Below are 20,651 nucleotides of genomic sequence, written 5' to 3'. Positions count from 1 at the left end.
TGGGTCTTCTAACGACGGGTGGGGGTTGGTTAGAGGGTCCGGCTCTCTGAGAAAGGTTGGGTGCAACCTTTCTCTTTTTTTGTTTTCTTAACAGCAGGATTCAACGACATAGAAGATAAATCGATTGAGGAAGAAGGAGATGGATCGAAGAAAGTTTAGGGTTAGGGTTAGATTGAGGAAGAATGATGATGTATCGAAGAAGGTAGATTGAAGAAGAAGGTAGATTGAAGAAGAAGGTGATGGATCGAATTGATGGATTGATTTAGGGTTAATCGAAAAAGGAGATGAGGAAGTGAGGAAGAAGGAGAGATCGAATGTTTTAGGTTTAGGTTTAGGAATAGGTTTGTCTCAGATCGATTTTGATGGATCAGATAGAAATGTTGTTGGGCCCAAATTTCTTTTGCCCAAAATATAAGAGGAGTGTTACACAATATAAGCAATACGTTTTGTTTATATACACAAAAAAAGAATTAGTTCAGATGGTTAATGTACCCTGATTAAAATCATCAGACCTGGGTTCGAGTAACCCCAAATGTTTATTAAACAGTAAATTATTTTACATATCTTATACATAATTTATTTTACATATCAGGGTTCTTCGTCGTCTTCTTCTTCATCATCCGAAGACGATAAATTACACATAAATTCATCTTCAGGTTCCGCGTCTGCAACATCATAATCTAGATTTATTGGGTCTCCCCTTTCCAAATTGTCTACTATGACATCTTCAATTGTAGTGATCAATATAGCATCATCAGTTTCTGTTTGAAAAAGAGTTGGTTCTCCAGAAATATTTTCCCTCGGATTTACTTTTAGAACATTGAGCCACAAATGCTTCGGTTTCATTATGTATGGGTACGGAATATAACAAACTTGATGGGCTTGAGATGCTGTTTTGCAATCAACGTGTAAAGGTTACACATATTATATATAAATGTGATAGTGACAATATATAATTAATGTGAAAATTTATATACATACCTAGAATAAATGGTTCATATTTATTGTACTTTCTAGATGAAAGAACGTCTACAACGCCACCATTACTTCTGTGAGTGCCTCTACCAATAACAGGGTCATACCACTTGCACTTAAATAGTGTGATCTTCAACCCAAGCATCCCCTCATACTCAAGTTCTATGATATCAGCTAATGTCCCGTAGAAATCTGCAGCATCAGATGCATTCACATAATTTTCCCCTTTAACAGAGACCCTATAGTTACATGTCTTTCGTCCAACATCGTGATTCTCTGTATGAAACAAATAACCTCTTGTAAAATACATTGGCCATGTTTTAGCCTTCTTCAAAGGTCCATGGACAATTTCTTGAACCCAAGTAGGAAATGGATTTGAGGCGTTCCAATAAGTAACCTGCATATAAGTCCCGTTATTTTAAATAATAACAATAAGTAAAATAGGAATATCACGAAAAATTATTTAACATACATATTGTTTAACCCATGAATAATATTCATCAGCTCTTTTCAAGGAGAGTTCTTTCTCGCTAAGTCCTGGATATTTTGCCGAAATATAATCCTCGAACATACTAAATATAGAAAGACCAGATCACCACAAATGTATATGAGAAAATATAGTGAAATTAGATATCTTAAAATGTAACTAACTTGTGACATGTAACTAATTATATACCTCTCAATTGGTTGAAAATAGTCACAATTCCGTAAAACATATGCGTGTGCGCAACGATAGTCATTACCTGAAAGCCATATTTCATTCATTTCTCCACTGGGACGGCCAACTTGAGTAAATATAGAGGGTACTCCAGGGACATGATATTCAAACGCTTCACCTTCATCAAATCTTGTTAATCTGACCATAAAATTAAAAAATAATTATTATGACTACTAAATTAAATATCACTTTAAAAATATTTACTCTTAATTGCTCACCTTGATTTTGTTTGTATGTTCGCAGCAAAGTAGTGCTCAAAGAAATAAGCAATCTCGTCATTGATATATGATTCAACAATTGATCCTGCCGCATATCTTTTGTTCTTTGCTTTTCCTTTCAATTTTTTGAAAAACCTTTCAAAAGGATACATCCACCTATATTGGACAGGGCCTCCCAGTTCAGCTTCGTAGGGAAGATGTATAGGCAGGTGCTCCATCACATCAAAAAAGGATGGTGGAAATATCTTTTCCAAATTGCAAAGGATTAAAACAATGTTCTGTTTTAGAATTTGAAGTCGACTTGTTTGCAAAGTTCTTGAGCATAAGTCCCGGAAAAATGCTCCAACCCCTGCAATATTATATTTATTCAAACTTCATCACATTAATTACGGAGAAACCTTTACTCACTTCATATAAATATACATATATATTTATATATACTTGTTTTGTGTTACAATTTTTTAAATAATTAATTAATATACCTGATAACGCAAGGTGGACATTCTGGTCAAGGAGTTCTACAAAGATAAATGGAAGTAACCGCTCCATGAAAACATGGCAGTCATGGCTTTTCATGCCTGAAAACTTTCCATTTTCCATATCAGCACAACTAGCTAAGTCTGCCGAATAGCCATCTGGGAATTTAACCGAGTATTTCACACATTCCAATAAGCTTTTTCAAGCTTCGTCTGTCAATGTATAGGGCGGGAAAGGTGCTTTTCCCCTACTATCAAGATGTAAGTGTGGCCAAGAACAGAACTTTGCTATATCGAATCTTGACATGACGGAATCTTTTGATTTACCTTTCACACGAATAAGAGTGTACATTATGTTGTCCAAAAATTTCTTCTCTGTATGCATCACATCAATATTATGTCGGAGATTAAGGTCCTTCCAATACGGTAGCGACCATAAAATGCTTTCCTTGTGCCAGTTATGGTCCTTTCCATATCCATGCATCTTCCTTTCATGACCATTTCCACCGACGTCCTTGGTTCTTGGTGGATTTACAGAATTCAAGCGCTCAGAATAAACTTGCTCACCGGTCAAGGACTCTGGTGGATACTCTCTTGTAGCGTCTTTTCCCTTCAGGAAGTCTTTTTTATTCCTCCTCAGAGGATGATCAGGAGGAAGAAATCTCCGATGACAATCAAACCAACATGTCTTCCTTCCATTAGGTAGATAAAAAGACTTTATATCGTCCATGCAAACTGGACAAGATAATTTACCATGTGTTGTCCATCCAGATAACATGCCATACGCAGGAAAGTCGCTTATCGTCCACATCAGTACTGCTTTTAGGTTGAAATTTTGGCCCAAGGACACATCGTATGCATCGACTCCAGTAGACCACAACTATTTTAACTCATCAATAAGAGGTTGGAGTAAGACATCAAGACTAGCTCGCGGATGGTTTGGACCAGAATTTAGAATTGTAAGAAACAAGTACTCAGTATCCATGCACATACCAGGGGGTAGATTATATGGCGTCAATATCACTGGCCATAATGAATGGTGACGAGACATCCCAAATGGATTGAAACCATCAGTACACAATCCCAGATACATGTTACGGGGTTCTTCAGCAAATTGAGGATTTTGTTCTTGAAAATACTTTCACTCCGCTCCATCAGATGGATGACTCATTTCTCCCACCTTTGCTTGGTGCTCAGCATGTCATCGCATTGCTGCTGCAGTCTTGTGACTCTGATACATTCTCTTCAGTCTATCACCAATAGGTAAGTACCACATACGACTATATGGTACTTTGGTTCTGCGTCGGTCATTCTTAGGCTTCCATCTTGGTGCATCACAAAACAAACATTTTTCTTCCTTTTTGTCATCTTTCCAGAATAACATACAATTGTTTATACAAACATCAATTGTATGATATGGGAGTCCTAAATTGCGCATCAATTTCTTTGTCTCGTAATGAGAACCCGTAGCCTGGTTTCCTTCTGGTAAATAATCACTCAACATTTCACATACTGAATCCACTAACTTTTCACTCATATTATAATCTGCCTTATTTTGCATAACTCTAGCAGCTAAAGATAATTGTGAGTGACCTTCACGACAACCATCATATATTGGATTTTTTGCACTTTCTAACAAATCATAGAATTTTTTTGAATGGTTAAGTATTGGTTCTTCTACACTCTTATAACCCCCATCCCATTGATAGTTATCATCAAAACCCACATTAGAAGGAAATGCATCATTCACCATATCCACATATCTATCTTCTACTACATTACCCACTTCCTCACTCCCTCTAATAAATGTCGGATCAACAGTACTCGTTCCTATATCCATATTTATTTCTTCCCCATGCTTATACCAAACATAATAATCTGGCATAAACCCATAACTAAAAAGATGATTCCAAATTCTAGTCCCTAGAAAACGCTTCTCGTTTTTGCACCTACTACAAGGGCAAAAAAACTTACCCCTGTTTTCTTGTGCAAAAGGCTGGCTATTTGCAAATTGCATGAACTGCTCCATCCCGGCTCTGAACTCTTCTGTAAAATTTCCCGTCACCTCATCGATCCTCTTGTACATCCACTCCCGGAAATTACTATAATTGTAACTTCCTGACATTATTATAAATCTCTATGATCTCGTTTTTTTTTTTGGTGTTGCTTAGTGTGTTTCTGTGAGTGAGAAAAACGTTTGGTGAGCTCAGTTTATATAGGTATATTTAGCGACTAAAAAGTGACAATATCACGTAGTCACCAAATACAGATACACCTACTCCGGATTGCTAAAAACGTGTTTTAAACTAACTTTTAGCGACTATTTTGCGACATATGTGGCGGGTCGCAAACTTTTGTCGCAAAATAATCACCAAATTTACGACAAAACAGCAACTACACAATCAGTCGCTAAATTAGCGACTAATGTGCGACAAAATTTTGACCCACCGCATAAGCCGCAAAATAGTCGCCAAATTTACGACAACACGAGCGACTACAAAATTAGTCGCTAAATCAGCGCCTATTTTGCGACAACATTCACAACTTCCTTACTTCGTCGCTTTTTAGTCGCCATTTAGCGACTAATTTAGCGACTCAATATTTTTGTCGCAAATTAGCGATTAATTCACGACTATATATGATTCGTCGCAAAATAGTCGCTAAATTTAACGACTACGCATTTAGTCGCCGATTGTAGTTGGAAAAACCGTGTTTTCTTGTAGTGAAACCCATGAGACTCATTCCCTGAATTGCTTCTCTAGACTGAAAACATACTGCTATATTTGACACGTATGAATGATTTGCAACAATCACATCCCTCTTGCAGTCTTTACACGAGTAACATCCTCTTCATCCTTGTGAGAAGATCTCATCCAGTCTCATGCAGCCATATAGCCTCAAACAATCCTGAAACAGAACATTACTTGTTTCTTCATACTTTCTGCAAACAACACTTCTTTTCATCATAAGATACTCCTTTCTAACACAAAAGAGCACAAAACTCTGCAGACACATCAAACTCCGACAATGGAACCACATTATTATGTTGATGATGAACGCCTAACTCTGTCCGCCACATGATTCTTTAAAACCAGAATGAAGGCTCCACACAGTCTTTTATTTGACACTTGTAAGGGACAAATCTTCTTTTTGGAACTTCATAAGCTTCATTACATTCTGTATTCATTTGGTCCTCCTTTTGATATCACCACCGGAACTGGTAAAAACTGAAACTTCAGAATAAAACTGTGCTGGAAACACTGAAGATGCTTGAATAAATCACAAACCAACCGTCAAAACTTCAATCCAACCGTTGGATCTCAAGTTCGCAATAGCATCAAGCTTCCCACAAAGTTTCAGCATGATCGGATTATTTTGGGATCTCCAAACCCTCTCTTGAAGTTGCTATCTTGAAACAGATTTTTGTTATCTTTCTCTGCCTTACAGAAAAATCTTCTCTCCTTTGATGATGTTAACAACACTGAATTTTCCTACACACATTCTGAAGAAAACTCTAGTTTTGAGACCTCTTCTTCATTACATATTACAGCCAGTGACATCCAACAAATCTTGTCATGTACTTGCTACCTCCTAAATTTCTTCATCTATCTTGATGCAGTCTTGATGCAGAGCATAAACGGAGTAGCACAACAACCCAGAAAATTAAGAAAATTGGTGAGGATATCAAAAACAGCCATACGAAGGCACAGGATAAAACAGATTGCGATTTCGATTTACGGTTTGAGAGTTATGGCCAAAATCCCAACACAGGTCCGGAATGAAACAATGCTACGAGCAGTCAACTTTGAGATCAAATTCCTGTCAAACCAAATGGAACCAGAAGGTGATCTTTACTTCTTTAAAAAGATCTCGCTCTCAACTTTTCAGAGCATCTTTCAGAGCTAAAATCCAAGGTCTGTAGCCAAAACAAATGAGGATGAAAGAGTCAAATATGATACTGAAAACTGCCTTCAAAACCTGAAACTTTCTTCATTATCCTTCCTTTGAGCTTCTTTTCTTGATTAAGAGGTGTATCAAACTTCGTCTTGATCATTCTACCAGCACATGGACATCCTTAAGAACCATATTACATAGGCTCATCCTTTATTCATCAATTTTTCTCATGGCAAGAGCCATTGTTAGCTGTATCAAGAACAAAAACCCCTTCCTCTTTGCTTTGAACAAGAATATGAACAAGCTCTTGTCCTTTTCAAATTGCAAGGGAAGAGATTTAGCTTCTCACCATCAAAACTCAAAGCATAACCAAACGAGCCAGCCTATGTAATCTCCTCATTCTAATGAACGTAGCTTTAGAGATAAAAACTATAGCTAATCATTTTGTTGTCTCGTGATTCATCTTCATTGACCCAACTTCAAACACTATGCCTCTCCAAATCCCCAAATCACTGTCAAGCTCAAATTCAGCTCCAAAACTCTAACGATCATCTTTAAGCTTCCCCTTAATCAACTCATGAGCTCTCTTAGAATCTTCATATACTCCCTCTCTTTCCTCGCTCAACCCAATGTCTTTCACTTGAAGTACCACACCACGAGATCCATATATCTTAGTTCTGAGTAGACTACCATCAAACCTTACAACTTTAACTTGATTCCAAATTGATGTTTTGAAAAGAAACATCGTTTTGACTACACATGACTCCACCATCAAAGCTTTTATATAAACCAAGAGCACTTTATTCCTTGTTACCAGTCTCTTAATGAATTATGCTCTTGAGATCTCCTGGAATTTAGAACAATTATCTTTTCCCTTTAATTCTGCTCATATCCTCTCTTCTTATGTATTCTGCCCATAGTTGCATCTATCTTTTGTTAAACTTCCTTTCAAACACAGATTATTGGAAGTAATTACCACCATCAATCAAAAATCCACTTCTCTTGCGAGCTTTACTATCAGAAAAAAAAACTCTTCAATTTGAATTGAGATTAGAAATTCTCAGCCTTTAATTTCATGGAATCGACCTCTTTGCTTCTTCATCGAGAGATTCTCAACCCTTCTTCACCATCTTCTACACCTTGAAGCCTTTTTTTTTTTTTTTTTTTCAATCTCTCCAAGACCTAACTCCGATTTCTAACAACGAGAGAACCTCTATTTGGTGAACAACCCTTCAATACTTTGCTTTTTATTGAATCAGGTTTTCTCTTTCTTCCAAGAAAACCCAGCAAATATTCAGAACGGAGATATTGCTTTACTTTCCAATTTAGGCTGAAAACTCCATAGCCATAGCCACAATTATTATCTTGTCAGGAAACTCAGTGCTTCTTACGCCTCTCTCCCTCTTTGGGAGTAGAAAAAAAAAATCTCGCTGACGCCTGACGAAGAAAACCATCAATCTCTTTCCTTCTTGCTCGCTTCAATTTTCTCCTTCTAGCCACAAATCCAGGACCATACCCGAAACAAGAACATCTCTCTATCCAGCCCTACTCTGATACCAATTGAAAACGTATATTTGTGACTAAGTTTTGTTAACATCTACTTCGTGTTTGTATGAGCATAAAGTAAATAACACACAAGATTTATTAACGGAGTTCGGTTTTTTTCTACTTCGGGACCTATTCCAGAACAAATCCATTAGAACAAGATAGCAATTACAACTGCGGATACAAGCATTATTATGCCTACCATTCTTTTCTAGATGAATACCATCAAAAGATCTCTCTATCTTGTTGATGGGGCGACACCACACATGTTGTATGCATCTCTTGAAACTACCTTGAAGCATGCAAGTCTTCATGAAGCGCCTTCTCATGTTTATATCAATTGTCCAACCCCTAGGGTTAGCAACTTTCCTATTATACAACAAATAGAAATTGGGAGATTAACAATTGCACAACCCCTAGGATTGACAATTTTCCTATTATACAACAAATAGGAAAGTTTCTCTCCATGATCCATCTTGAATCTTCCATTCAAGATGTCCATCCAGCTCAGCAGCCACCACTTGGCTTGTCCAAGTCAGCCTTAAGCTTATGTACTCAAACTCTTTAAATCAGCTTCTTGTACTACTTCCAGTATTAACGTCGGCCTAGTACAAGAACTGATTCAGATGTTTGATACATCTAACTGCTCCTCTGATATATCTAACTGCAAAGTTTTTGATTCAACACCTTATCTTCTTATTTGCTTTGTGTCAATCACTGAGTCAGCACGATCACCAAGCGCTACTTAAGGTCTGATGTACCAGTACTTGAATCAACTTAATACTTCATCCTCTAAATCAGCTATGTCCATTGTCTTTGTCTTAACTGTTGTACCATCACTGAGACATCTATGATGTATTTGTGTATCCATGTCTCATCCATTACAGTCACTTATTAGAGATTTCACCATATGTTCTAAACCTTATAAAACTTCAGTCAACACAACATCTTCAATCTCTCCCGTGGTGATTGAGTTTTATAATCCATGCTCCTTTTAAAACCAGCTTCAGTCTCTCCCTTAATGATGGAATTTTCAATTTTGTGCATCTTATAAAACAAGTCATCACAATATCTTCACAGCCAAGCTGATTTTGGGATGTTGCAGGAGGTGAAAAGAATTTACATCTTGATTGGCCAACCCGTTTCGAGATATGTCTGGGAGTTGTCAGAGGTCTAGCCTACCTCCACGAGGAGGCGAGTGATCACATAGTACAACTACCGTCTGTTAGCGGAGAAGTATTTGAGAGGGAGGACGAGGATCTTGGAGCAGCTTCATTTTTCGTGAGTGATGTTCAGAGATGGGGAGCAAGTAGTGTAGGACTTTTTGCCCAGAGTATTAGTAATATATGGGTTATTAACGCTTTGGACTCAGACCTTTTTCCGTCCGCAAGAAAATCTTCATCTTCCCTAAGGTATTATGGGTTGGGGCTTGAAAATGGAGTCTATACCGTAACACTTCAGTTTGCTGAAATACAGATTATTGGTTCTAACACATGGAAAGGTTTAGCAAGACGACTTTTTGACATTTATGTCCAGGTCTGCCCCCTACGGCGTTACAAGTTAACTTGTTGGTGTGACTAATAATCTTTCCTGCTGAATTCTGAAAGTTGAAACCTAGCTTTGTATATGTTTCCAGGGAAGACTTGTTGAAAAGGATTTTGATATACGCCGAATAGTTGGTGGTGACGCTACTGTCGGAGGTGTTCAGAAAGATTATAAAGCAAATGTATCAGAAAATTACCTTGAAATTCATCTTTTATGGGCTGGCAAAGGATCAATTGGTGTTCCTACTATGGGTACTTATGGGCCATTAATATCGGCTGTCAGTGCAAAACCAGGTACCACAACTGGCGAATTTTTGTTTTTTATTTCCTTCTTTTTTTACATCACCTGATGCCCAAGTGTTACATATTCTTGTTTAGATTTTACACCAACTGTAGCTAACAGGCCACCATCAAAGGAAAAGTATAGGACTGGTATAGTTGTGGGTGCTGGTCTTGGCCTAGGACTTTTGAGCATCTTTTTTGCGGGCGTAATAATCTTCATCATCAGAAAAGGCAAAAAGCGCTACACAGTTGATAAAGGTATACATGTCACAAGCAAGTTACAAGGCCCTTGAGCTTTAATATCATCTTTCAAATTGGTTTATAACTTTTTTTTTTTGTTACAGAGCTGCTTAGTATGGACGTAAAACCTTACACTTTTACTTACTATGAACTTAAAAGTGATACTCAAGATTTCGATCCCTCAAACAAGCTTGGAGAGGGAGGGTTTGGGGTCTGTTTATAAGGTAAGCTTGGTCCCATACCAAATGTGTTTTTTGTTATGATTTAACACATTGATTCATAGGGAAACCTCAGTGATGGAAGAGAGATCGCGGTGAAAGTGTTTTCGGGTGGATCTCGACACGGAAAGGGACAATTTGTAGCAGAGATCATAACAATTTCTACAGTTCTGCATCGCAACCTAGTAAAGCTTTACGGGTGCTGGTATGAAGGAGATCATCGTTTGCTCGTATATGAGTACCTCCCTAATGGAAGTCTTGATCAAGCACTATTTGGTAATGATCGGCAGAAAGATTAGTACTTAGTTTACCCTTTGATTCTCTGCAGCCTGAAAACACATATTTGTGGCTAAGTCTTGTTAAGATCTACTTCGTGTTTGTATGAGCATAAAGTAAATAACACACAAGCTTTGTTAACGGGGTTTGGTTTTTCCTACATCCCCGGGACCTAGTCCAGAACAAATCCACTAGAACAAGATAGCAATTACAACTGCGGATACAAGCACTATTATGCCTACCATTCTTTTCTAGATGAATACCATCAAAAGATCTCTCTATCTTGTTGATGGGGGCGACACCACACATCTTGTGTGCATCTCTTGAAACTACCTTGAAGCGCGCAAGTCTCCATGAAGCGCCTTCTCGGTATTTATATCAATTGCCCAACCCCTAGGGTTAGCAACTTTCCTATTATACAACAAATAGAAATTGGGAGATTAACAATTGCACAACCCCTAGGATTGACAATTTTCCTATTATACAACAAATAAGAAAGTTTCTCTCCATGATCCATCTTGAATCTTCCATTCAAGATGTCCATCCAGCTCAGCAGCCGCCACTTGGCTTGTCCAAGTCGGCCGTAAGCTTATGTACTCAAACTCTTTAAATCAGCTTCTTGTAGTACTTCTTGTATTAACGTTGGCCTAGTACAAGAACTGATTCAGACGTTTGATACATCTAACTGCAAAGTTCTTGATTCAACACCTTATCTTCTTCTCTGCTTTGTGTCAATCACTGAGTCAGCACGATCACCAAGCGCTACTTAAGGTCTGATGTACCAGTACTTGAATCAACTTAATACTTCATCCTCTAAATCAGCTCTGTCCATTGTCTTTGTCTTGACTGTTGTACCATCACTGAGACATCTATGATGTATCACTTATTAGAGATTTATTAGAGATTTCACCATATGTTCTAAACCTTATAAAACTTCAGTCAACACAACATCTTCAATCTCTCCCTTGGTGATTGAGTTTTATAATCCATGCTCCTTTTAAAACCAGCTTCAGTCTCTCCCTTAATGATGGACTTTTCAATTTTGTGCATCTTATAAAACCAGTCATCACAATATCTTCACAGCCAAGCTGATTTTGGGATGTTGCAGGAGGTGAAAAGAATTTACGTCTTGATTGGCCAACCCGTTTCGAGATATGTCTGGGAGTTGTCAGAGGTCTAGCCTACCTCCACGAGGAGGCGAGTGATCACATAGTACATAGGGATGTGAAGGCCAGCAACATTTTTCTTGACTCTAAGCTGCTCCCAAAAGTTTCTGATTTTGGGCTTGCAAAGCTATACAATGACAGTAATACCCACATGAGTACCAAAGTGGCAGGGACCATGTACGTATCCCCAAACCATCCACTTAATTTTCTTCTTTGTAACAATATTATAGGTTTATATAACACATGGTTTTGTACCAATTAATGCAGAGGATATCTTGCGTCAGAGTATGCCATGCCTGGACAACTATCAGAGAAAACGGATGTGTATGCCTTTGGTGTTGTGGCTCTTGAGCTAGTGAGTGGAAGGAAAAACTATGATACGAGCCTGGATGATGAAAAAAAAATATCTTCTGGATTGGGTACGTTCTTGTTAGTTTTATACATTTTTAAATGGCATGGAATCAGCACGAGCAAAGCCATGAAGGTGACCTAATCGATCAGGAGCTGACTGAATTTAACATGGAAGAAGTGAAACGCATTATAGGAATTGCTCTACTTTGCATTCAGGCATCTTCTGGCTTGAGACCACCAATGTCAAGAGTGGTGGCCATGCTTTCAGGGGACGTTGAGGTCAGTGATGTAACCTCTAAGCCAGGCTACCTAACCGACTGGACAGTTGATGACTCCTCAAGCTCCTCTTTTAGCACCTTTCAAACTAAAGATACAAGCGCTTCTTCATTCTCCTCCACGAGGTTTGTGACGCCCAGAGACGGCGACTTTAAGCCAATGCACGGAGTGAAGATCAATGAGGGGAGATGACAAAGTTTCACCTCGATCTATCTATATAGACCTTTGTGTATGTGATTATATGAGGATACTATTAACATATTTCAATAATGTTTTATGCTCTTCCGAATGAGGTTGTCCGCTTGTGGAGTTAAATAATAGATTTTCTAGTTAGAAGAATTTGAAACCTTTTTAGTTAGCCAATCAAGTTATTATTATATATATAGAAAACGCCTTAGGAGTTAGGATTGTTAAGATGTAGCACACCTCTCCATACACAACCAGGTTCCAAAGAGATTGGACTTAGCAATGAAGATGGTCCAATACAAACATAAGCAGACTTTGTGTAACTTTCAAGTCTAGAACCTGGACTGTACATGTACACTTCTTCAAACCCTTCTCTTCCCACTATCACCGAGTTTCTTCTTCCCTGTGGAAATGAACCCATTTCATTAAATCGACAAATAAACTGTGAATTGAAAAGTTAGTATGTAAATCTTATTACCCTATCAATGACAGTGAAACTCTTTGGAGCATATGTGTAAATCCTACTCATCTCTTCATTCAACTGTTTGTAGTTGCTCTCTTCTTCCCCACCAAACCCGGATCTTTCCTCTTCTTCCTCGCCTTGATCCACTCCAAAACGAGGTAGAAACGGCGTTGTTTCAACAAATTCCGAACCTTCTAACCCAACTGCATATGTAGCTTCTGGTGTGCTCACTGTCAAATAACTTACAAGTGAACAACCCTTAAGCCTAACTGGTGAAATGCCTTTGTTTGTCACAAAAATCTCAATGCTAAGTGTTTCTTCTCTCAGACTTATGATCTGTTTCATTTCAATCTCTCTAATGATCTTGTCACTTCGTCTCAGCTCCATTTGAACACAATCCTTTTAAATCTCCACTGATCCCATGGAGTCTCCAATCATTGATGATCTCATCAGAATCTGATGAACTAAATGCAGATGAAACACCTCCTCGTATCACTACATCTTCTTCCTCTTGTTCGACCCATGTGTGGAGAAGCTCCACTTTGCCACCGTGCCACACTCGGACTTTATAAGAAGTTACCATCCCACGTGACAACACAACATTGGCTGAACTCCCATTTTCCAGTTTTAGTTTAGCAATACATGTCTCACCTGCCCCATTATCAAATTTGTAAAGCCTTTTTTTTATTTGTAATCCAACTTGTAAGACTGAAACTAGAGAAATTATATACTATACCGAAATCTTGAAAAGTGGCTCCATGGCCAGAGAACTCTCTCCGGAGATACTCAACGTCAATCGGAAACGCCGGTGAAGCTGCTGCTGAAGCTGATGGTGGAAGATAAGATTCTAATCGCTTAACATTTTTATTAAACTGAAGTGGCAAAGAAGGAAAAGATGAGTTCAAAAAAATCTTTGAAGATCTACTCAAAGGAAAATTGCTATGTGGAACATTCATAGAATGAAGCAGAGCCATTGTTACGGCTCTCTGAAAACGTTTCAGAGCTTAGCCATGGAGAAAGAAAGAAGTCAAACACTCACTCACAACATGGCCTTATCTTCAAATGACCGTTTGCTATTTTCAGTGGCTCCAACTCTACCAGTTGCAAGTAAATGGTTTGGGCTTATAATATTGGACACAAACCTGAAACTTATAAAACCACAAATTTAGTTATGTCTAAAAGGTTTTAACTTTGGGTTCTAAAGTACAAAATCAAAACTGGGTTTTGGTTTTGCAACTCAAAGATTTCAACTTTCGAATGATTTCCCATAACTTTGAGGTCCAAATTGAATAACATATCTTTTTGGTTGTTGTACAAAAAAAAAAAAAAAAAAAACGGTCAACTTGCGAAAAAAAAAACCAACAAAGTCTTTACGCAAAGCAAGAAACGGCTCGGAGACGAAAGTCAAAATCGTAACCAACCAAAAAAAAAAAGGAAGCCATCGCACCCAATTCAACAACGCAGCCCTCTGAGAGAGAATTTGGGTAATGGTGTTCAACAGTGCGACGATTATGACGGTGGCAGAAGTCTCTACCGACACGTGGCAGCTGATATGGAGGGTTCCGTCGTCGCAGAGGATCAATACAGAGCAGCTTCTTGACATAGCTGTGTGCTACCCGGTGAATCAATTGGGTCGTTTCGTTCTCTGTTTATGGACTTTCATGTGTCTCCCTTCTCAAGATTCTTTCTACTCCTACACCTACGAGACTTTATCTGATTCTGATTCTTCTTCTTCATCGGATGCTGATGCTGATGATCGACTTGCTTTTGATCATAATAATTTTTATAATCATCGTGTTTATTATTCTGATGATGATGATGATGATGATGATCGATCTATTTCGTCGTTTGATGATGACTATTATGATCATTACTCTCATTCAGATTGACATTTTTATTTTTTCTCTTTTTTATAGTTTTATTTTAATATTTTTGGGGTTTATGAAGTGATTTGATGGGATTAGGTGATTTGCCCCTGTTTGTTGAAAGTTACAGTCTTTTTTTTTTTTTGTTCTTGTTTATGAGTTGTAAAACACAGAATCATATATACAAATTATTAGACTTTCCCTACTCTTTGTGTTTAGATTTGGTGTTGTGTTCTTAATAGACTGATTTGTGCGAGAAAGTTTTAGTAATGTTTGTCTAACTGTCGTTTCCTTAATAAGACATTTTTAGACACTCAGATTTTAGGATCATGAATCTAATCACCAAGTTTTCCTCAGATTGGGAAATCTTGAGAGACAAGTACTTGTTGTGTGTTTTTGATAGGTCACAACATAAACTTTTGTTAGACCAAATTGTCTGCTTTTTCTTAACTCTTCATGTATGTCCCTTGTTTCTCAAATTTTATAACCAATTTAAACATTGAACATTTTTTTTTAATAATAAACAGTGTTTATTTTGCAGTTTTCTTGTAGTATTCAAAATTTGATTTATTAGTAAAACGAGATAGGATGATGATACATGCAAGTGAAACTGCTACTTATAATGTGAAAGCATCACTCATATGTCTACAAATTTGTTGAGCAACTGTATAATGATGACTTACCAAAACAGAAATTGCATTATAAAGTTTTCATTTACAAGTTATGTTTGCACATGGGCTAATACTTGGTTAAAGTATTAATATTTCTTTCAAGTATATATGCACTATTCATATAATGGTGATTAGTTAGTTTATGGCTGCTTACCAGAACTAGTTTTGTCTTAAAAGGATGACAGAATCCTTACACAAACACTCCACTTATTCGCACCTCCACCCTCATGTGATTTGGTCTGAGGTTTTTGTCTAGAGAGAAATAGAGTTAAAATCTTCTTAGAACATTTTGTTAAGGCGCCGGCTTTCCATAAGTTTGCTACTTTATAAATGTTGTTGTTAACCGGATCACTGTTAAAGATTCAGTTTATAAACGCAGTAAATCAAACAATAGATCTCACCCGGGTGTTTATATCTCAGTTTGTGGTCTAAAAATTACCAAGGCATGTCTCTATATGGGCCAAGTATAAGAGTTGGTTTATTGCTTAAGACTCAGGTCCAATATGCATGTAGACAAATTCAAATTAATTGTTTGTCCAAATATTATATGACCCATATTTGCCTTATTCATTTTTTCAATATGTTGGGGTACTTTGTGGTCAATAGTAAACATAATTTTGAGAAGTAATAAGCTGATTTTCTATTGATATATTATATATAGTCCTAATATAAATAGAAGTGTATAACCACAGTCATACCAAAAAAAAAAGTGTATTTTTTAGTGTGAAACAATAAAAGGTTGAACACATATGTTTGTCAAAATTGGATTCAAAAGTTTCACCTTTGTTTCTTGCATTAGTGTCTGTGATTCACCAGGATAAAGAAGAAGAGAAACAACAAAAAGAGAGAAAAAAAAAAAAAAAGAGTCACATGTCTTAACAGTCTTTCCATGAAGACAAATACTTACATCCATTCACATGATCATGTCCAATCATATCATACATACATCTCTACCCATCTATAGTGAATACACGTAGAATTACATGTATATCATCAGAAAAGTATTGAGCTTGGTAATGGTATAAAAAGCACGTCTCCTGATACTTTGTAGGGAATTTTGCACCCACACCTACTTTCTCTAAAAGTATTAACATTCACACACACTTTCTACTATTCATATACTTTTCTCAAGTTTAATTACATATTACCTCTCGCTCCTTGTAACCCTTCTATTTTTTTCTCTCTCTTTTTATTTCTCTCCATCTCTCTCTCAATTATTCAACCAAACAATACATTTTCTTCTTCATTGTTTTGTTTTTGCTCATTCATTGAAACAGAAAAGCTTATTTATATTTCTCTCTCTTTTTCTCTAACATCCTTTTATAAAGTTTTTAAAAACCATTCCAATAATGGTGGAAATCTTGAGAAGGTGAAATCTTTAGATCTTTTTCCTTATCACTTTTAGATTATATGAAATTCGATCTGGGCTATCCATTTAGATAAGTTTGACAAATAATGTATCCACAAATAGTTATCTATGTGGACAAATATCGTATCCATTTGTCGTTGAACATTTGTTCAATGATAAGTGGGTAGTCAATTGCAGTATTGTTAATAGATAGTTACTTGTGTTTCTTCATACAGAATAGAAGTAATACACATCAATTCAGGTGACTATGACAATGTATCCATATCGAAACATATGGGGTTATAGTGCAATTTGTGGATACGATATTTGTCCACATGGATAACTATTTGTGGATACAATATTGTGGATATATTATTTGTCAAAAATATAGCAATATATATCTTAAAATATAGAAAATATATAATCGTAACATATTGTATATATAATTTGTTTTATCATTATTTTTACTAGTTCTCGTAAATTATTTACCAACAAAATAAAAATAAAAAGAGAATCTAAAAAGGTCAAAAAGTTCACAAAGTTCGCATTATGAAGACAATAATGGAGAGCAATAACAATATATATATATACATGGTAGAAAAGCTTGTGGTTTCACCTCCTTTCTTGTGCATGTATAAATCAAATCTTGTGCATTTCATCACCTTCTACTCCTTTCATCATGTTCCACCCAAAAAGAAAGACTAATGGTTTGACAGCAATGCGCCAATGCCAAAGATTATTTTCGTTAGTTAAACCATAAAACTGAAGGATTAAGTAAAATATATATTTGATATAAGAAAATATAAGAAGTGATTTAGTTGGGATCAATGTGGATTTTTGTAGTGTTTATTCAATTGGAGAAACGATATGTAAATTATGTACATGTGACACCAATATTCTCATAGCATGAAAAATACACCATGTGATGCATCATGGCATAAATACGTATTATATATGCATATAAACATACGTGTTTGTGATTTCGTGATCTTACAGCAATTATCGATGACATTTGCTCACTCCTGTTTTTGGACTTACGCTCAAGTGGGCAGAAGCTACAACATTTAAAAAAATGTGTACTAATTTTAAAATTCATAGACCTTTAAGAAAAAAATGAAAAAGACAAGTTTTGGGTGGCTTACTGATGGACCTTTGTTCCAGATCATCCACGGCATCCATCCACACTAAATAAATAATACAACTCTTGTTTTTTTTGTTTCCTTCATTTTTATTATATATTCAATGCAAATGTCTCAGGTCTCAACTCAACTCTCAAGACTCAAAACCATTGCATATGGTGAATCACCAAAGAAACCAATCACCGACAACATATCAATCAGACAATCACTCTCTTATTATAGCCTTCGTCTAGATTTATGGGTCATTTATTAACAAGATCATTACTAATTAGCTTCTGGTTCGTAAGGTATAAAGTTTTATTAATGTCTTTTTCTCCGAAAAAAGTAAAAACTTAAAAACTTAACGATTGCAATTATCTTTCTTGGCATCGGATTCCCACAAATTATATATTTTTGACCGTTGGCTATTATTTTTACCGCTTTACGATTTTACCCTTCTCCGTGATCCGTGCGTTAGTTCATGGGGCTCTATCTCTCTCACGGGCGTGACATACGCGTACGGTGAGTGATGCAACTCCTCGCACGTGTGGACTTTGGTTACAATACGTGTGATCTTCTCTTTATCTCTGGTCAGTAACAGACTACAGTGGCCAGTGTGTGTGGCTTTACACGAATCATGACTCGAGCTGACGACTACTTTAGCAGCGTTAAAAAAGGAATCTAAAACGGTAGATTCTCGCAGACTCCAAAAACATTACCATGATACCCTTATGTGAATTTTTTTCTCACCACACACAAATTCTCATAGATATATTTTTGGATATTTCTTGCTTGTAAGTTTCCATGTCTCTTTATTTTAAGATTTCCTCCGTACACAAAGCTGAAACATTCATGATTCATAGTTGTAATTTATCGATATGTCTAATTTTTTTTTGACGAAAACTTTATGTATATAAAAATTCGCATTTAACCCTAATTATGGGCATGCAAGTTAAAAAATAATTTATGGACGTTCCTTTGACCAGTCGTCCACATTTTAATGAATTCTAAAATAAATATACTCCATTCCTTTTTCTTTTTTATTTATTGATCTACTTTTTCTGACTCTTTCACATGTTTTTTTTAAAGGTTAATTAACCTTTTCACCGTTGACGAAATTTGAGGATATTTATAAGCAAATGAATGTAATAGAAAAAACAAATAATGTTGCTGAGCAACATGCGACCGGGGATTAGAGAGCATAAAAGAATCTTTGTCTAAGCAATAATAAAGTTATGAACATTGAAACTTGAATTATTTAAATTTACTTAAAAACCGTGGATGAAACGCCAAGCTGGCTCTGATCCCTCTGACCATTTCACATTGTCCTCTCTTTAAACCATTTTTTAAAATTATTTTCTTGGAGTTTCCACCAGATTCCTTTTTATTTTTTCTTACTACCATTTTTTACAATCCATTTCAAATTGTTATTTATTTATCAATTTCCATCAATATTTGGGGTCCTATGCAAAACTTGGTTCAAGTCATTTTCAATATCGCATGTCTATATTCAATTCTACACCTAAGATATAGGGTATTCATGTACCATTTATATTTTAATATCTACTTTAGCAAAAATATTTAGAAAAGGTTTTAAAATAAAAATATTTTTAATAAAAAAGGAGCGATATTCGTCATAAAAGGAATTAGTTTTGTTATTTTTATTGGAAATAATAATTCTAGAGAGAGAAAGGGTAAAAAAAGTAATTAAAAATAGATAGATATGGCCATATGGGGAGATAGATGATGGGGGAAAGTGAAGTGATAAGAGAGAGAAAGTGAAAGCCTCTTTTGTGTGTGAATTGAGAAAGAGAGAGAGAGAGAGAGAGAGAGAGAGAGAGAGAGAGAGACGAAGTAGAAAAAAGTTTGGATTTTGATCTGTGGGGTTTGGATTATTGCGAGAAAACTAAACCAGACCCACCTTTCAATCTTTGTCCCTAACCAGTTACAACATTATCATTTGATTCTCCTGCTGTGTGAGCGCTTCTCTTCTTCTTCTCCTTCTCCTCTTTAAGGTTTCTTTTTCTTTTTTTGGGGGGGGGTTTTGAAGCTTCAGTAAAGACGTAAAGAGTGTTTTTTTTTTTTTTTGGCGACAATGGAAGGAGGAGTGGTGCGTATTAGCACGGTGAAGTTAGCTATAGCGTGTTTATTTCTTTGCGGGTTCTTCTCGCTATCATGCGCCGCAAGGTCCGGCGTATCGAAGCAGAAGTTTGAAGTGAAGAAGCATTTGAACAGGTTGAACAAACCTGCTGTCAAGAGCATTCAGGTAAAAAAAATCTAATCTTTCGTTTTTGGTGTTTTCTATTTGGATTGGTTTCTTCTGATTAGGTAATAAAAGGAAGTAAGGAGAAAACATTATCATAATCTGATGATTTCCTTATTTCTCTCTCCTAGTACACATGATTACTTTTTTTATTTGTTCTAAAACTCTTAAATTGGAAAAAAAAATTAATAAACTTTGTCCCGAGATTTCATAAAAAGTTTGAGAGTCATAATTAAGGATCTTCTCGTTTTCTCATATTACACATTACAGTTTTGAATTGCTTACTACTAAAATGTTGAAAGTTTCTGACTTTGAATGTTTATGTATATCTTTGTGTGGTTGAACAGAGCCCAGATGGTGATATGATTGACTGTATTCCTCTCTCAAAGCAACCAGCTTTTGACCATCCTTTCCTCAAAGATCACAAGATTCAGGTCTAGAGACTTAACAAAACTGATTTTTTTAGATCTGGCTTTTGTAGTTTGTGTTTTATGTAAGTGCTGATGTTTTTTAATTTACTTTGGTTTCTTTAGATGAAGCCTAATTACCATCCTGAAG

At 36.3% G+C, this 20,651-nt stretch overlaps 4 protein-coding genes, 1 non-coding gene and 1 pseudogene across 6 annotated transcripts in view; 3 read left to right on the top strand and 3 right to left on the bottom strand.

Annotated features, from left to right (window-relative positions):
• Positions 1 to 474: 474 nt before the first annotated feature.
• LOC147947935 (uncharacterized) lies at positions 475 to 3,480 on the bottom strand. The gene is made up of 8 exons (XM_087507492.1): positions 3,362 to 3,480; positions 2,667 to 3,049; positions 2,394 to 2,546; positions 1,912 to 2,260; positions 1,652 to 1,831; positions 1,448 to 1,547; positions 982 to 1,372; positions 475 to 890 (listed from the first exon to the last, which is right to left on the bottom strand). The coding sequence occupies exons 1-8, from the start codon at positions 3,478 to 3,480 to the stop codon at positions 589 to 591; spliced, it is 1,977 nt and encodes a 658-aa protein (XP_087363618.1). The 3' UTR covers positions 475 to 588.
• A 100-nt stretch (positions 3,481 to 3,580) lies between these two features.
• LOC147947934 (uncharacterized) lies at positions 3,581 to 4,512 on the bottom strand (annotated as a pseudogene). Its single transcript, XR_015595576.1, has one exon. The product of XR_015595576.1 is annotated as an uncharacterized LOC147947934 (transcript).
• A 4,531-nt stretch (positions 4,513 to 9,043) lies between these two features.
• LOC109125125 (putative LRR receptor-like serine/threonine-protein kinase At1g56140) lies at positions 9,044 to 12,523 on the top strand. The gene is made up of 7 exons (XM_087509016.1): positions 9,044 to 9,362; positions 9,463 to 9,664; positions 9,749 to 9,910; positions 9,997 to 10,116; positions 10,176 to 10,386; positions 11,495 to 11,729; positions 11,820 to 12,523. The coding sequence occupies exons 4-7, from the start codon at positions 10,039 to 10,041 to the stop codon at positions 12,043 to 12,045; spliced, it is 750 nt and encodes a 249-aa protein (XP_087365142.1). The 5' UTR covers positions 9,044 to 9,362; positions 9,463 to 9,664; positions 9,749 to 9,910; positions 9,997 to 10,038; the 3' UTR covers positions 12,046 to 12,523.
• A 4-nt stretch (positions 12,524 to 12,527) lies between these two features.
• LOC104778408 (protein NDH-DEPENDENT CYCLIC ELECTRON FLOW 5) lies at positions 12,528 to 13,932 on the bottom strand. Its single transcript, XR_015595575.1, has 3 exons — positions 13,565 to 13,932; positions 12,844 to 13,479; positions 12,528 to 12,768 (listed from the first exon to the last, which is right to left on the bottom strand). It is a non-coding gene; the product is annotated as a protein NDH-DEPENDENT CYCLIC ELECTRON FLOW 5 (transcript).
• An 89-nt stretch (positions 13,933 to 14,021) lies between these two features.
• On the top strand, positions 14,022 to 14,898 carry LOC104778407 (uncharacterized). Its single transcript, XM_010502850.3, has one exon. The coding sequence runs from the start codon at positions 14,316 to 14,318 to the stop codon at positions 14,715 to 14,717; it is 402 nt and encodes a 133-aa protein (XP_010501152.2). The 5' UTR covers positions 14,022 to 14,315; the 3' UTR covers positions 14,718 to 14,898.
• Positions 14,899 to 19,514: 4,616 nt separating this feature from the next.
• LOC104778406 (protein neprosin) overlaps positions 19,515 to 20,651 on the top strand; it is a 648,080-nt gene continuing 646,943 nt past the window's right edge. Inside the window, exon 1 of the mRNA XM_087508993.1 lies at positions 19,515 to 20,096. Within this exon, the coding sequence (XP_087365119.1) occupies positions 19,926 to 20,096 (171 nt within the window). The 5' untranslated portion in view covers positions 19,515 to 19,925. The remainder of the gene's footprint in view (positions 20,097 to 20,651) is intronic.

Source organism: Camelina sativa, chromosome 3 (genome assembly GCF_030686135.1).
Source record: "Camelina sativa cultivar CO46 ecotype springtype chromosome 3, ASM3068613v1".
Taxonomy (NCBI): domain Eukaryota; kingdom Viridiplantae; phylum Streptophyta; class Magnoliopsida; order Brassicales; family Brassicaceae; genus Camelina; species Camelina sativa.
Note: the sequence above shows the minus strand (reverse complement) of the source record. Positions and strands in the feature narration are given on the sequence as shown.

What these genes read in the sequence shown, in the direction of transcription:
- LOC147947935 (XM_087507492.1), bottom strand. Translation starts at nt 3,480, where the DNA reads ATGTATCTGGGATTGTGTACTGATGGTTTCAATCCATTTGGGATGTCT. An exon ending in GGTATGTGCATGGATACTGA is followed by an intron (nt 3,050 to 3,361) that starts GTACTTGTTTCT and finishes TTGTCATCGGAG; the next exon opens with ATTTCTTCCTCCTGATCATC. An exon ending in AACATACAAACAAAATCAAG is followed by an intron (nt 1,832 to 1,911) that starts GTGAGCAATTAA and finishes TTTTATGGTCAG; the next exon opens with ATTAACAAGATTTGATGAAG.
- LOC109125125 (XM_087509016.1), top strand. Translation starts at nt 10,039, where the DNA reads ATGAACTTAAAAGTGATACTCAAGATTTCGATCCCTCAAACAAGCTTG. An exon ending in TCTTGATCAAGCACTATTTG is followed by an intron (nt 10,387 to 11,494) that starts GTAATGATCGGC and finishes GGGATGTTGCAG; the next exon opens with GAGGTGAAAAGAATTTACGT. An exon ending in ACCAAAGTGGCAGGGACCAT is followed by an intron (nt 11,730 to 11,819) that starts GTACGTATCCCC and finishes CAATTAATGCAG; the next exon opens with AGGATATCTTGCGTCAGAGT.
- LOC104778407 (XM_010502850.3), top strand. Translation starts at nt 14,316, where the DNA reads ATGGTGTTCAACAGTGCGACGATTATGACGGTGGCAGAAGTCTCTACC.